At 36.1% G+C, this 15,417-nt stretch overlaps 1 protein-coding gene across 1 annotated transcript; it reads left to right on the top strand.

Moving 5' to 3' along the window:
• The first annotated feature begins 272 nt into the window (after positions 1-272).
• LOC137573374 (uncharacterized) lies at positions 273-1,341 on the top strand. Its single transcript, XM_068285299.1, has 2 exons — positions 273-1,119; positions 1,181-1,341. Exon 1 carries the CDS (start codon positions 313-315, stop codon positions 937-939), a length of 627 nt encoding a protein of 208 aa, XP_068141400.1. The 5' UTR covers positions 273-312; the 3' UTR covers positions 940-1,119; positions 1,181-1,341.
• The last annotated feature ends 14,076 nt before the right edge of the window (positions 1,342-15,417 follow it).

Here is a 15,417-nt window from a genome sequence, read left to right as displayed (position 1 = left end):
AAAGAAAAATATCTATCGAGTTTCTCAAGGATGTATTAAAACTGTCTGATTAAAAATTTGATATCAGGATAAACCCAATCAGGCATGCCGTAATTGAAAAGAATGAATGTGCCTTAGCTGATGCCAAGCAGATTGATTGCTGATTGAATATGGTTCTTTAAAGTTTTAAAGTTATTTTAAAACTCCAAACTAAAATAAAGAATTTCAAATCATATAAAATTTCTCATCAATACAAAGTAGGCTTTTAGTTTTCAAAAACTTGTAGACGGATATTTGGATATACTTATATTCAGTTGAACTGACGACTTTGAGATGATAATAACAAATTTCGAGAAAATGAATAAACCGAATTTTATTATAATAATTCTCTTTGTTGGCTTTCTTTGGGACTGCTTCTTGCCAATGGCCTGGGGCAAACCATACGCTTCAAACTGGCAGCAACAACAGAAGCAGCAGCAGCAGTCCATAATGGATCCAGATGCCATGTTCAACTATGATGATTGCGATCCCCAGCAAGGTAGCCAAGATTATTTAGATGCTGGTCTGATTGGTGATTATAGTGAATTGGATAAGGATACTCGTTGGCAGTGCCAGCCTTCGGATGTGGCTGCCGCCGATGCCTTATTAGCAGCTGGATATGGTCAACAGAGTCTAAAATCACTAAATGTTTGCAATGCTTTTGCTTCACCACAATTGGAAAATGACGAGTCGCTGAATGATATTGATTTTAGTTTCGATGATTCCGAAGAACAGGTAATTGAACGCTCTAATGCCAAGCAGCTGGAATATCAGCCGAAACGAGCCCAACCGGCAAAGCTACATCATGGCCTTGCAGGTCGTCGGCATCGTCAAAATCAACATCAAAAGAAGCATGAGCTAAATGAGATCGATTTCGGCATGGAGGATGAAATCGAGGGCTTGGATGGTCAGCCACAGTAAATGGTCAAAATCTGTTCTCATCATTTTTCATTGAAACCCGTTTTATGAGTTATATTTTTGATATGTACAAATAGACACAAATTGCAACAGGACAGGAAGCACAACAATGTGCATAGGAATGGGTCACCAATCAAATGGGACAACATTATATAACAGGGTCATCGGGGTCACCAAAAAAATGTAAGTCTCAGTAAGCTATATCTTTAATGTTATTTAATTTTTCTAATATTTTTTTTAATAGATGCAGTTTTCGAATTCAAATGTCCACTCCTTAAACACACGTCGAAGAAAATGCAAAGAATTATGCACTTGAATAAAATATATTCCCCTTCCTAGATCCTAATTCTATAACACAATTTCTTGTCACGAGCTAAAATAATTAAAACTTTAGTCCAAGTTTAACAGACTTTTTGTTTTTCTTGTTCTTTCTTTTGTAAATGTCAAGTGTTGAAATGATGCACCAATCACACACTTGTTTCCATACTTTTCGTGCTGGGACTTCACTCACTCGCTAACTCGATACAATGGTGTGTCAACTTGTCACTCAATCATTCTGAATGAAAATCATCTGCCATCGTCGAACATCAGTTGGCCAGATTCTACTGTGTTGACTGGTTGTTGTCAAATTAGTGCAACGACTGAACTGAACTTGGCCTACAAGCATACGGAATCTCTCTCCCTTAAATGTCTCATATGACTGGCAAAGAAACCAGAAGGGGAAAAAACCAACGAGAAGGCATACGATAGTGTGTCCGGGGTGTGGGATTGCTGGTGTGTAAGCGCCAAGGCGAAATGGAGATGAAACAAGAACAACAAGTAGAGGCAAAACGCACACCGAATGCTTGTGCAGTGTCCTTGTTTGTCAGCTTGCCGCTTGAGTTCCCTGAAAATGGCTCAAAGCAATTTTCAAATTGTTTTCACAATCAGCAGACACACGACACATACGCAAAAATAGACTGAGACAGGGATATTTAAACCGCAAATCGATTCCTATGTATACATATTCTAACACCCACCCTTACATTTTCGACTAACTGACTGACTGACTGACTGACCGAAAGGCCGTAACAAAATTTTCATTGCTTAGCTTGGGATTTGCTCTGTGATTTATTTTCAACTCTGGTAATCGGCCGTTAATGCCTTTCTATTGTTCTTGTTTTCTTCATCTCTTAGCCAAGTCAGCCACTTTTATGGCTTTCGACAATTGTTTTGCTTTGTCCGGGCCTAGCAGCAAAAATGGCATAAAATGAAAATGTCATTGTCAAATATACGATATGTAGATAATTCGGTACATAAATATCTCTTTGAATACGAAAAGGGTTTCTATCTCACACTCTTTCTCGCTCTCTGTCGCCCTCTGTCTCTGTCCGTGAGTCTGTCTTTATATGAATGAGCATAATTCTTATCTAAGTTGGTGCAACGTGACGTATACTTGATGCCGGCAAAAAGAAAAATAAAAAAAAGGGACTCAGAAACCGCAGCCTAAAAGTCATTTTAAAGGCGCAACCTTGGCAAAACTAAATTATGAATGAAAGGTGTGGCGGTGGGAGGCGTCTTCACCAGGTGAGCCGCTTTACCTGGCACTCAAGTATGTGCGTGCGTGTGTGTGTGTGTGTGTGTGTGTGTGCGGACAAGGTCATGCCTGGTCCGTTGAGGGCAACACTGCGGGGGGTTGGCTTGGTAGGGGTAAACAAGCAAAAGAATGTGTACTGTGAACTTGAACTTTTTGTCAGGCCAAAAAGAGACAAACAGGCTAAATAAAAAGTAAAAAAAAAAAACAACAAATAAAAAACCTTTCACACAACCAGATGCTGGCAGTCCACAAACCGTCGTCAGCTTTAATTATGGCAGACAACACCTGACTACCCCTGACCCCCCCCCACTGCCTTCCTCCTCCTCCATCTCGCAGCTTCTTACCGCAACTTTACTGCCACTGCCGCTTGCTCTTCTTATCTAAAAGCTAGCAATTAGATGCGAGGCTACAAAATTCTTCACACGCGCCGCGCATAAATTGTCATACACAGAAATTCGTGCATACTTTCAGGCGTCTACACTCATAATTCTATTCCATATTTCTATTTTCATTTTGTTGTTGTTGTTGTTGTGTTTATTATTATTTTTTTTCCTGTTACTACTGTTTTTGGGCTCTTGCTATTTATTTAAAGCGAGCGAAAAAGTTGTGTTTGCCATTTTCCTATGAAATATGATGCCCAGGAAGCTCGAGCTTTACCTTTCGACACGGCCAACTAAGAGGAATGAGCAAGTATATATATATGTATTTATACAAAGAGGGGCGTTGCGTGAGCATAGAGTGTTAGGGGGGATGGGGAGTGTTCAGAATGGAATCATAATCATATTCATGACAATATAATGGCATCGTTAGATAGGCAAAGGCAGAGTCAAGTCACTCGACTGGAAGTCAACGGCAACCACAAAACTTGCTTTATATACATGTTTTTTTTTTTATTTGTGTTTTTTTTTATTTTTGCCTAAGGCTTGCCATTAGCTGGAAGAAAAGCGAGAGCGTGGGACGAGCGTGGAAGGAGCAGGAGGGTGCCATATTACTACAGCCTCCTCCACATCAGTCCATTCCCTTATTTATCTATGTCACGCTTTGAACTTCATAAATTCACTGAAACTGAACTTAACCAAAAACGAAACACACAACGGCAGCGACTCACTCTCGTTCGCGCATTAATCATAACATAAAGATGAAATGCGAATCCTGGTATCCAGGCATACCACAAAAACAAACAAAAAAAAAAAAAAAAACAAAAAAGACAAACGAAAAACAACAACAGCAACAATGAAAAGAGTTGATTGAAATTTATGGCAAATGCCATAATCCTGATTTCCAGCGAAAGCAATTAAATTGAATTTATTCATCAACTTAAAGCCGAATAAAGACTTTGCACACTGAAAACATATCAACTAACTGATTGTTAACTTTCCCTACCCTACATAGTTTAGTAGCAAAAACTTAAAATTTAATTAAATTTGGCTAAACTGAACTGATTTTCAATTATCTTTATATAGTATGATCATTTCCCTATGTAGTAGGAAGGTGATTTCCGATTTGGTAGATCTGTTCTTCTCGTTCAAAGATATTTAATTCTAAAGTACTCAAATTCTCAAGCTCGTTGGACCCAAACTAACTCTTATGGAGAGACATGATTGTTCTCTCAGAGAGAGTGTGAGCGAGCCTGTTATACCTATTCCTATCCAAAATTAACGTTTAAACATATAAGTAGCTGGGTTTTGATTCGTTTAAATATTCAAATATTCTCACAAAGTTTAATTTAATATACATATATCAAAAGACACGATTTTCAAATAGGATCTGATTTCATAAACTATTTTCATTAATTTTTTTATATTACTCTACTTATGGCTTTCTTATACTCTAACTTATTGGTTTGTTTTGACAGTCACATAAGGTTAGCCATCGTTATAAATACTTAGTTTTATCTATGTATATATTTGTATTGATATTTATATGTATAGATAGATATAAGGTAGGCAAATTCATTTCGAGGACTACTTACCGAATGCTGCTTGGTGATACATGTTGGTTATATATTTCGTTGATATATTTATGTGCAGTTTAGTTTAGTTTTCGTGTATGTAGTTGGACGTGTGTGTTTCGTGTTGGATTGGTTAGACACATAAGATACATTGAAACGTACATATACATATATATATATATACAATACATACATATATTTATGATACATATATATACATACATATATATTTTTTGGTTTTGTTTTGTGTTTTTTTGTTTTTTGTAGTTGTTTTTAGTTATTCGATTTGTGCGTGTGATTCGGTTTTATTCATTTTTGTTTTTGTGTTGCGGGGAAGAGAAAAAAAGAAAAAAATATTGGTCATATTTTTAAAAATGATTGCACATTAAACTTTTTTGATTGTTTCTCTGTTTGTTGTTTGTTTTCACTTAAATGTATAGAAGAGCTATAACAATTGTAGTTGTGTTTGTTTGTCTCTGTCTGTGTTTGTGTGTGTGTGTGTGCGTGTGTGTCATGCAGAAAAAAAATAGATAATATTAGAGATAGACGACTTTAAGTTAGATAGATTTAGTTAAGAGATTTATAAAAAAGAAAATCACATTAACTGGCAGAGCAAAAAAAACAATAAATTTTCCACTTACCTGTAGAAAGCAGACATATTTGACAAGGATTTTATCTAGACAATGAGATGATAAAGTAAGTGGTGGGTATGCCATGGAGCATGGTGGAAAGAGGAAGGGGAGAAACAAGCGAGCCTTTGGCAACTGTTAAATGCTGACATCTATTGATTTTGACAATAAAATGTATGCGTAAGGTCATAGAAGGGAACAATACGCACTCTCTGTGATTTTCAAAAGGGTGAAGGGCATGAAACTTTATTTGATTGTTTATTCCCCTTCACACAAACACACACACACACACACAGAGACACTTTGCCCCTTTTAGTTAGATTTCAGTATAACAAAACAAATGTATATATTTATATATACATACATATGTATATAGCTGCGTGTTTGTGTGTGTGTGTGTGCATCCTGTTACCAGAATTCACAATTCACAGAAACAGAATCAGAATCAGAACCAAATGTCACGTTTCGTTTTTATTTCAATTTGCCATGTTAAAAGCGAGGCAAGCGAGAAGAGCGCCACAACAAATCCGATTTTGAACTCAATCAAGCATGTTGAGCACTGGCTAACAGTTACGTCTCTGACCCCTCCCACTGCATACCCCTTTTACATTAACCCACCCCCTGCCCCGTTAGGCCTACCGCATAACATTCAGCATTCGCTTATCCTCTTCATTGCTGGCTGCCCCCGTAGGTATATGAATGCGTACAGTGGTCTAATAACCAGAGATAAAGTGTCATTTTATTTCATTCCATATAATTGTGAGCAAGAAACACCTTTAAAGACCCACTGTGCGTGAATGTATGCCAACATGTGTATGTAAGTAAGTTTGTATGTGTGTCCATGACAATGGCATTGGACTTGGATTCTTGGCCAAGCTGAATTTGCTTGGTTGTGGGCGCAACGTGAATTGCATTTGATTCGATTAACGCTTTCCCTTTACCCTTCCCTTGGTGACAATGTATCAGAGCAATGCACAACAAATGACTGAAATATATTTTGTCTTACTTGTGTCCAGTGTCAAGTCATCAACATTCTCCTTTCTCATGCAGCTCATCAATTATGCGGCCAGAGAAATGCAATTGCAAATGCAATTCCAATTGCAAAATTGCACATTTGCACATACCTCGATTTGGTTGGATCCCTCGCCACAGTCACAGTGCATCGGAGCAAGGTGAAGCCTTGCCACAGATGGCAAAACAATTTGCCTAAACCAAAGCGTAACCATATAAATCGAAATCATTTTTATAACAAGTTTTATTTGATTTGATTTTCATATTTCCATCATTTTCTTTATTTGCTCTTCTTTAAGCGTTTGTGGTTTCCATTCGTTTCGTTTTATGTCGTTTTGTTTTATAGTGGCCAAGGAAATTGTATAAAAATATCTGCAATTTCGATTACCTTTCTTATAGCGAATAAATGAAGTTTTTCCCTTCTTCTTGCTCTGTGGCACAAAAAGTTAAAAATCGATACACTCTACATTCCAATTCGAAGCAATATATTGGTATATATATTTTTTTGGTTTCTCCGGCTGGCAGTTGCAATTTTGTGGCAAGATATTTTCTTTGCATAAACTAAAACATGGCCAACAAGACATTGGGGTGGAATATCTTCTATAATTTTGAAATCAGATATCAGACACATGTTACACGAAATGGGGGAAAACTTTAAAATATTGTGGCCAAAGATATTCTATACTTTATCACGTATACGTGATGTTGTCCTTAAGAAAATTGGTGTCAAAGAGGTAAAATTGGTCAGCTAGAGATGTCCTTTAAGGAAGGAACTTCAATGACAAATAGTCGTTTGGCATTAATATAGAGATTTAATCACAAATATTTTACAATGTGGACTACTTTTTCACGTATGTATCATAGAGAGTATATCTACATTCTTCTTATGAGTTGTTTCCACTGTTACGTTACATTTCCACATACTCAAACCAAACAAACTACACACACAACATAAAGAGTCGAAAGGGAATGGAATAAAAAATTTGTTTTTTTTTATGGTACAAACTATGAACATGCTGTATTTGGACCATATTCAATGAATGGAATGCGAATGCTATGAAAGCCGCTTACAGAACCAGCCAGACTATGGCGAAAGACAGAGAGAGAGAGAGGGAGGATGGTCTGTGTCGGAACGGGGAGGGCGGGGTGTCAACATTGTCAGGCAGCTGGCATAATGCTGCAAAATGCATGTTTGTAGGTATGTAAAGCAACGATTTTACTAGCAAATCTCTGCTCTTTATTCTTGCTTTTGCCCTCACTCCTTTGCTCTTCACTTCATATATGTATGTATATAAATATTTTTAGTTTTTTTTTTTTACGGCACATAATCAAATGGTTGGATTTGGCATTTTAATGAGCTTGTTTCACATGAGCAACACAAAGCACATGAAAATAAAATGCAATTTTCCAAACACACTCACACACACACACAAACACACTCGCTCATACACATGTAGGGCCAAAAAAAATAAAATAAAGCCAACCAACAAAGAGCAGATTGAACGCCAAGCAAAATAGCGCCATAATGTATGCTATGAAATTTATGTGCACATTTCATTGGCCCCTAAATATAAGCTAGAACGTCGGGCAACGAAACGAAAGCGGAAAGCGGAAAGTGGAAATGGCAAGCCACAACGAAAAGGAAAACTAAAACCCAAGGGTCTTAACTTATTGCAACGTTTTAATTTGATTGAATTTCATTACCTTCATTCTGGTTGGTAATTTTTTAATTAAAATCTTGGCACTTAAATTTCCCATTGTACATATATACATACATATATTTTCTGGTTTTCCACTTTTTTCTCTCGAAAAAAAGTATTTGCCAGAAGGAAAGCAGAGTGGATGCTGGCAAGGATTTCACTATTACTAAACTTTTTCTATACCCTACCGGAAATGAGATGCACATATTAACATATAAAGTATTTGATTTTGGTCACATCTGATTTAATAAGGATATCTTATAGCCCTTATGTATTAAGAAGAAAGAAAGAAAGAAGATTGTCAACAGTCTTTGGAAGAGTATAAAAACTTTGACATGATTGTGTAGTAAGCTCTGTTTTTAATATTTTTCCTTGCCATTCCAATTACCATCATAGAAAAATGCTTAATTATAAAATGTAATTACAAGAGGATAGAGAGGGAATACAAAAACTAATCTGATGTACCTTTTTGTATGGGCATTTGTTTGAAAGCTTGTCAACTTACCTTTATTATTATTATTATTTTGTTGTTTTTTTTTCTCTGTCACATGACTAAATTGTGGTACAATTTAAATTTTTACCTTTCTGGAGCACTTAAACCACATATATTTACACTTGATTCACATTCATGGGCTCACCTGATGTCGCTCACTATTGGCAGTATCCTTTTCGTTTTCATCCACAAGGTTATGAATAGTTAAAACCATTTTGCACTAATCCTCCAATGAATTGAATTGAATGCGTGTACATACGTTTATTTATTGAAATACTTAATTAACTATCAACTAGTCAATTAATAATGGATTTCATACACAGATGTTCACTTGGAATCGTAGACCAAATAAAGAGCGTTAAAGTAAATAAAAATAGATTGCTAGAAATTGAATGAAATGCAAGCAAGGAGCTAGCTAAAACGAAACTGACTCACAATTTCTTCGATTCCGTACACTATATACATACAAATCCACTATATAGATATATATATTAAATATATATATATGTATATATATCAGAGTAAACATTTCACTGCTTGTTGATTTAAGTAAGTATCTTCATAATTTATTTATAAAAATTTACTTTTTATACTTACTCTTCAGCTACTTTTAAGGTAAAACTAAAATAAAGAGGAAAATGGTGAACAGTGGTAACCAAGAAACTATGTAGGTATAGCGAAAGAGAGCGAGAGAGATAGAGAGTTTTTCCAACTATTTGCTAGAGAAAAACACTCGAAATGGAAGTGTGAAAATGAAATAAAAAAAAAAAAAAAGGCAAAAGCATAGCCAAATATTTGTCTAGCTAAAATGCAAAAGGCAATGAGAGAGCTATGCGGCATATTATATATATTACTTAAGGTTTTTATTTTGTTTTCTATACCCTTGCTTGCATTTGTCCTATGTGATTTGTTATTCCTTTTACCATGTTCGAATTTAAGCACGAAAGTTTAAAGTTTAAAGACTTAGGGATTAAATGTGAATTTCATTTATTTATTTGAAAATCGGACAAATATGTGTAGGCCACGACATGGTTTTTGTGTTAAGTTCTAGACTTAATAGATCTCAAATTTAAAATGTAAACTCGACTTAGAGAGAGAGTGAAAAAAAGTCAACCATTTGCAAGGGTATAGAAACTTTGGTGTGCCAAAGTTCTTTTTAGTCGTTTACTATTTAACTTTTCCGCATTTTGGTGGGCATCACGCACTTTGCTACTTAGTTGAATTTAATAGAATAGTAAAATGTTGTATTTGTTTTCTTTATTTTTGTCTCTGATGTTTTTGCTGGGTTTTGGTTTGCTTGATGTTGTTGCTGTTTTTGTTGTTGTTGTTGTTGTTGTTGTATTTTGTTATTCGATGAATTTGCGATGTTACTTACCCCAATGCGGCCCAACAGTAGGGCATCCATTTCGCCGCCATTTTGAGCAACGGGAACGGTTGTTATCACGGATATAGTTGGTTCCTGTTGGGCACTCAAATCGACCGACATTGCTTACGCTTCGTTTGTTGTTTTATGTTTTTGATATTATTGTTGTTTTATTATTATTATTATAACTAAATAATACTATTATTATCGTTATTGTTCCTATTATTGTAATTCACTTAGTGCTCAGTCATCCAAAAAAAAAAACACAAAATTTGCGCCTACAGAAGAGGGAAAACATAAACTGCAACAATTTTTAACAAATTTCTAATGAAAGTCAAAGTTTTTCCTAATTCAAAACAAGCCCAAGGCCACTCAAAGGATTGGATAAATTTAAAGTATACAATCAAATCTCCATTGAATAAAGAGAACGTTTTTGGTTTCATATATGGTTAAAGTGAGTCATTTAAATCTCTGACTTAAGAGGGAACAATCGCTTTTATGTTTAAATATTATTGCTTAGTTAGCTAATTTGTGAGGTCATTAGAGACATTCTCATTCTTCATTTCATTAGATAAGAGCTTCTTCCCTATTTGATTTAAATTTTCACTGTCACTTATAGCTTTTTGCTACACAAAAGTCCTGATAAATAGAGCAAAACGGAGGAAATAAGCTTTATAACCATTTCCACCGAACACTAATCATAAAGCTTAAAAAATGTTTCTTATTCTTTAAAGTGTTATCATGAAAAATATCTTGTTTAAAATTCCATAAAGATATCAAAAATTATATAAATGTATTGACTTTCTCTTCCACAATGTACATAAGTAATAAAAATGCCTTCAGTATGCCCTAAAGTATGCAATGTCCAGTGGAAAAATTTATGTTTTAAAAAGTATTAAGATTACTTTTTTATAATAAAAAGTATTTATTATAGTACTTTTTGGGGAATTTCTTCTTTTTTCAGATCCCTAGATCTCTGACTACAGAAAGACAATTGATATGACGTGGTAAAATATTTTGCAGAATTTAATTGTCAGTAGCAAAAAAATATTTTGATTGTAAGTGCAATTGAAATTGCTATAAGCCACATTCTAATTAAAAATGACATCTGGAGAATGAGTGAAAACGAGAATGTGTAAGACAGTGTGTGTGAGAGAGAGAGAGAGAGAGAGAGAGAGAAAAACATCAACTCATAAGGGAAGCAATTGCACGTCTATTGTCAATAAACAGCGGAAGACATATGACAGGTGACAGGTGAATGTGGAGTGTGCCAGAGTGTGTGTATGTATGTATGTGTGTGTAGACGTATATGCCGCGGCTGCTGTTGCTGACACGTTGAAAATTTCATTTTCAAAGAATGGTTGTTATTGTAGCTCCCGGCTTGGCCCATGCGTCGTATGCGCAATTTGTAAACGCTGAAAATTGGTATTAACAGCATTACATACGCTTTACGACCAGCCATATGGGAGAGGTGAAAACAGAGAGAAGTACAGAAAGAGACACATAGAGAGTGTGAGAGAGAGAGAGAGAGAATGCGAGACCTTAGGTAGGTGACAACTAAACGACTGTGAAATTGTATTTATACATTTATGTCGCACACTGTGACAAGGGCAAGGAATGTGGCATGAAATTTGATATGCCATCAAAAGAAAAACACATACACACACACACACGCACACGCAGGCGATAAAACGGTAATGTTATAGTACATTTAAGTATGTGACAAGTTGTTCAGAATTATATATGAACCTATATATGCGTATGTGTGTGTGTGTGTGTATATGGCATGACTCCCCAAAGACAGGATCAAGACAATAATACGCATGGCGAATAATGTTTCCGTGAAATTCTTTTCCTTTCCTTTCAGGCCGCCAAAGAGCCACTCAAGCCGTCGATTGTTTGAAGCGATCGCAGAGATGAAAACAATTTACCAACATTAGTTTTCAGTGTTGACAGCTTGACTGGAAATAATATTGAAACGACTTTCCTATTTTCTCTGTAAATTCAAATTTATTAATACATTTATACTTATGAGTGAAATGAAAAACTTTTCGTATGCCAAACTTTTTATGACTCAAATTCGTATTTGGGTTATAATTTCGTCATCTCCTTTGGCTCGCATAAAAGTAACGACAATGACAACACATGATGACAAAACGTAAGAAAAAATGTAAAATATAAAAAAAAAATTTACTATGCATTTTGTCGCTGGATGCACATAATGAAATGAATGACAGAGAAAGCAAACAGACAGAGAAAGAGTGAGAGAGAGAAAGAGCAAACCAGACTTCAAATTCAGAACAGACGTGTTGGTCATCCAAGAGGTCCCCAATGGGTAAAGGACATGCAATGCAAATAACGTTTTTACTTTCTCTCTCCCTCTCTTTATATTGCTCTTCTGCTTTTGGCATTTGATTGGCATAATTGCCCCGTGTGGTCTGCAACAAATTGGTAAGAGCGTATTGAATGATTGTGGTCAAATGGGAAGAGTCAGTCAGTCACAAAAAAGACTTTAAGGAATTTACTATAAATGGATGTGTTTTCGAGTTTTATCTTTTTATTTTCGCCAGATCCAATGGCACGGACACGTTTTCTGTCTTCGTATCGTGTCACTCGAAGACGACAACAGTGACAGGACTCAGGGGATCTTCATTGAGGTGAAGCGAGCGTGTGACATTTTGGGGTGGTTGGCAGGGCGTCCAACACTAATTCAAGGCGACACATGTCGTTTGCCACGCCCACGTACGCACACACACACACCGACATATTTTGCCACTTAAAGCGCGTGCTAATTTGGCTTTAATTTGCATTTTAATACGCACGAGACCCACGAGGCGCATGCGTAATGAAAATAAAAAAAGTGCAAAAAAAAAAGGAAACAAAATTAAATCTCAGCATAAATATGCAAATCAAAAATTTACCACAACCTCTCCAAAAACGCATTGCATACATAATTATGCAACTGAAAGTCGCCGAACTGAAATGGAACGGAATATGGCCCCTGCCCACATCGCTTTCCGGTTGCACCTCTTTACCACATACTCTACATTTATTTTGTATCATTTAAACAATATTTTGTTGTAAAAATCTTAAGTCTGCCAGAAGAAAGCCACTCGATTCCTCATTGAAAAAATTAGAGCTTAGAGTTATAATATCTTGACTTGCCGATAATTACCAGTTATCTAGGACAACAATTAAACTTGTCAGTTTAATATATTATTTATGATTTAATATGCATTTACTTAACTATTAATTACCGTGCACATTCATTTCCGGGATTGCGCACAAATTTGCTTTATTTGTAAAGTTATTAATCTTAACTCACACTACAACCACTTTAGCAACTTGAACTAAAGTAGAGTTGCTTAAATGTTTAGTTTAGTGTATGACTAATTGTTCGTTAACCGAAGGTTAAGCTAAGGTTACACGTCTGAAGTTTGTGTGTTCTATTTGTGTATGGTAAAAAGTTTGTTGCAACCTCTTATAACTGGTAGCCAAATGGTTTTTGGCCACAGCCACTAACCAGGAGCAGCTCAAGCGAGAGAATTATGCATGAGCGCCTCAATGCGTTGGTAAGTGCCACACCCCCATCCATATCCCCTACAACTCTCCTCACTGTCAGATATGTGCAATCGAGAAATGCTTTCAACTGTCAAGTTTCGAGGTCTTGGCATATCAAAATGCAAATAATTGACATGGACATGGACTCTCTCTCGCTCTCTGTCTCTCTTTCTCTCCTATTTATCTCTCTCTCTCTCACACTTGTTGTATAGAAGTTGTGGAACCCAAATAACCAAGAGCAAACCGCACTTGTAACGTAACGAGTTTCCCTTTTTTTCGTTGTTGTTCTTTTCATTCTGTTTGTATTTGTTGTTGCCCCACGGCTTTGTCCCCAGCAATGAGAATGACCGCACATCATTTCCGCCATTGCCTTTGCCTTTGCCTGTGCCTGTGCCTTACTTGCCTTTGCTTACTTATTTTTATTTTCTCCGCCATTTCATCTCACGTTTTGTTTTTCCTGTTTTTGGGTTTTTCTTTTTTCTTCGTTTTTTTTCTAATTTTCATTTGAACTTTTGCACACAAACGGAAAACGTTATGCCCAGCAGCAAAAGCAAATCATGGCACGCTTCGTTAGTTACCATTTCCATCCAAACAGAGTCTCTGTCACTTCATCATCCCCCCCCCACAATCCCCCTTCGACTACCGTGTTAGTCCAGAAAACCCTCTTTGGCAGGGTTGATGCCATTTGGCTGGCAGGGCGCGAAAATTTCACTTTGTTTTTCTTAATTAAATTGCATTGAGAAGCTGGCAAATGCTAAACGACAATGGGAAACGGGAGCGGGAACGGGAGCTAAAACGGGAGCAAGTTGAAGCACTTAAAGTGCCAAAGTTGGCGACGCGTCACTGCGGCTTCTTACTGGCCTTCTCTTTGCATTTCCAGCTCTCGTCACTCCCTTCTCTCATCGTTCATAATTATTAGAAATTCTTGCCACGCCTCCACATCAAACACATGGTCCTTGCGTATTCTTCTTCAGCTCCTCCTCATTCTCCTCACGTGCTCATGCTCACGAGCTCATGCTCAAGTCAGTAAATGAAAATTTCTTTATAAGAATTTAGCAAATTGAAAACGTTTATTGACATTTCATTCTTTTTTAAGCTGAAAACGGTGTTAGACAAAAAATAAAAAAAAATTTACCAACATAATTATCAAAAATTTTCATTTGACTTCCATTTTTGTGAATAATTAAAATTCATTTGGAGTTTCGCATCATGACCCTTAATTATTTATTAGCTTGAGAAAGCATACAGAAATAATATTTAAAATATATTTTTAATCATTGGAAATCCATTTTCAATTTATAACATTTTGGAAATAACTATTGGGATCATCTAATCGTAATCTGTTTTCCATTTCGAAACCGTTCAGATTGAAAGTTCTTATTATGATAAAGAGTTTTAAATATTTCCAATGAACTGATTAACAATCTCTTTCATAAATTTGATAAATAAATGAGTTTGACTTTTGTTTAAATAAGTTAACTTTTTGGTATTAAAAGTAAATTTTTAATTTTAAATTCAGCAAAACGCATAATTATGGCAATCAGTGTTGGTTTTTGCTTTCATTTTCATACATAAGCATATGCAAATTGGATTTTGTCGCCTTTTCGGGTGAATTGGCACATTTAGCCGCAGATTTGCAACTCCTAATGCTTAGTGCCAAATGCCAAATGAATGACAAATTTGCCACAATTGTGGTTTTAATTGGCATTGCACGTGGGCGATGCAAGTGAAGGTCGTCGCACAGACACACACACACACACACACACGATGAATCCGGTAAAATAGCAAACAAAATGTGGCCAAGTTAATTAAAAGTGTGCTTTTGACATATTCATATAACTGCTGCGGACATATGTACATATATGAGGAAATGCATATTTAATCCCTAGCAGAGTAAAGTGAGCGGCCGAGTGAGGGCCAAGGTAAAGGGTAAAGTAGAAGTTGTATTTTGTATCTGCAACATTAATTAACCAGCGATGCGATGAAAATGACCTTCAAACGAAAGGCGACCTTACAAATTCGACCCCCAAAAGTGTAAACTCAAACCAGGACTAGGACCTTGGAGTTCTTGTTCTAGTTCTCATTGTCCTTATCCTTGACTGACTGGTTGCCTAGTTACCACCTCCTTCACCTGCAGATGCTGTCGGCCATTCGGGATTTATGTGATGCAATGCAAGGGGAAACAATAGAAAAACCT

The sequence above is a fragment of the Drosophila tropicalis genome, unplaced genomic scaffold, assembly GCF_018151085.1.
Source record: "Drosophila tropicalis isolate 14030-0801.00 unplaced genomic scaffold, ASM1815108v1 contig_4, whole genome shotgun sequence".
NCBI classification, from domain to species: Eukaryota; Metazoa; Arthropoda; class Insecta; order Diptera; family Drosophilidae; genus Drosophila; species Drosophila tropicalis.
This window is presented reverse-complemented; position numbering and strand designations above follow the sequence as displayed.

What these genes read in the sequence shown, in the direction of transcription:
- LOC137573374 (XM_068285299.1), top strand. Translation starts at nt 313, where the DNA reads ATGATAATAACAAATTTCGAGAAAATGAATAAACCGAATTTTATTATA.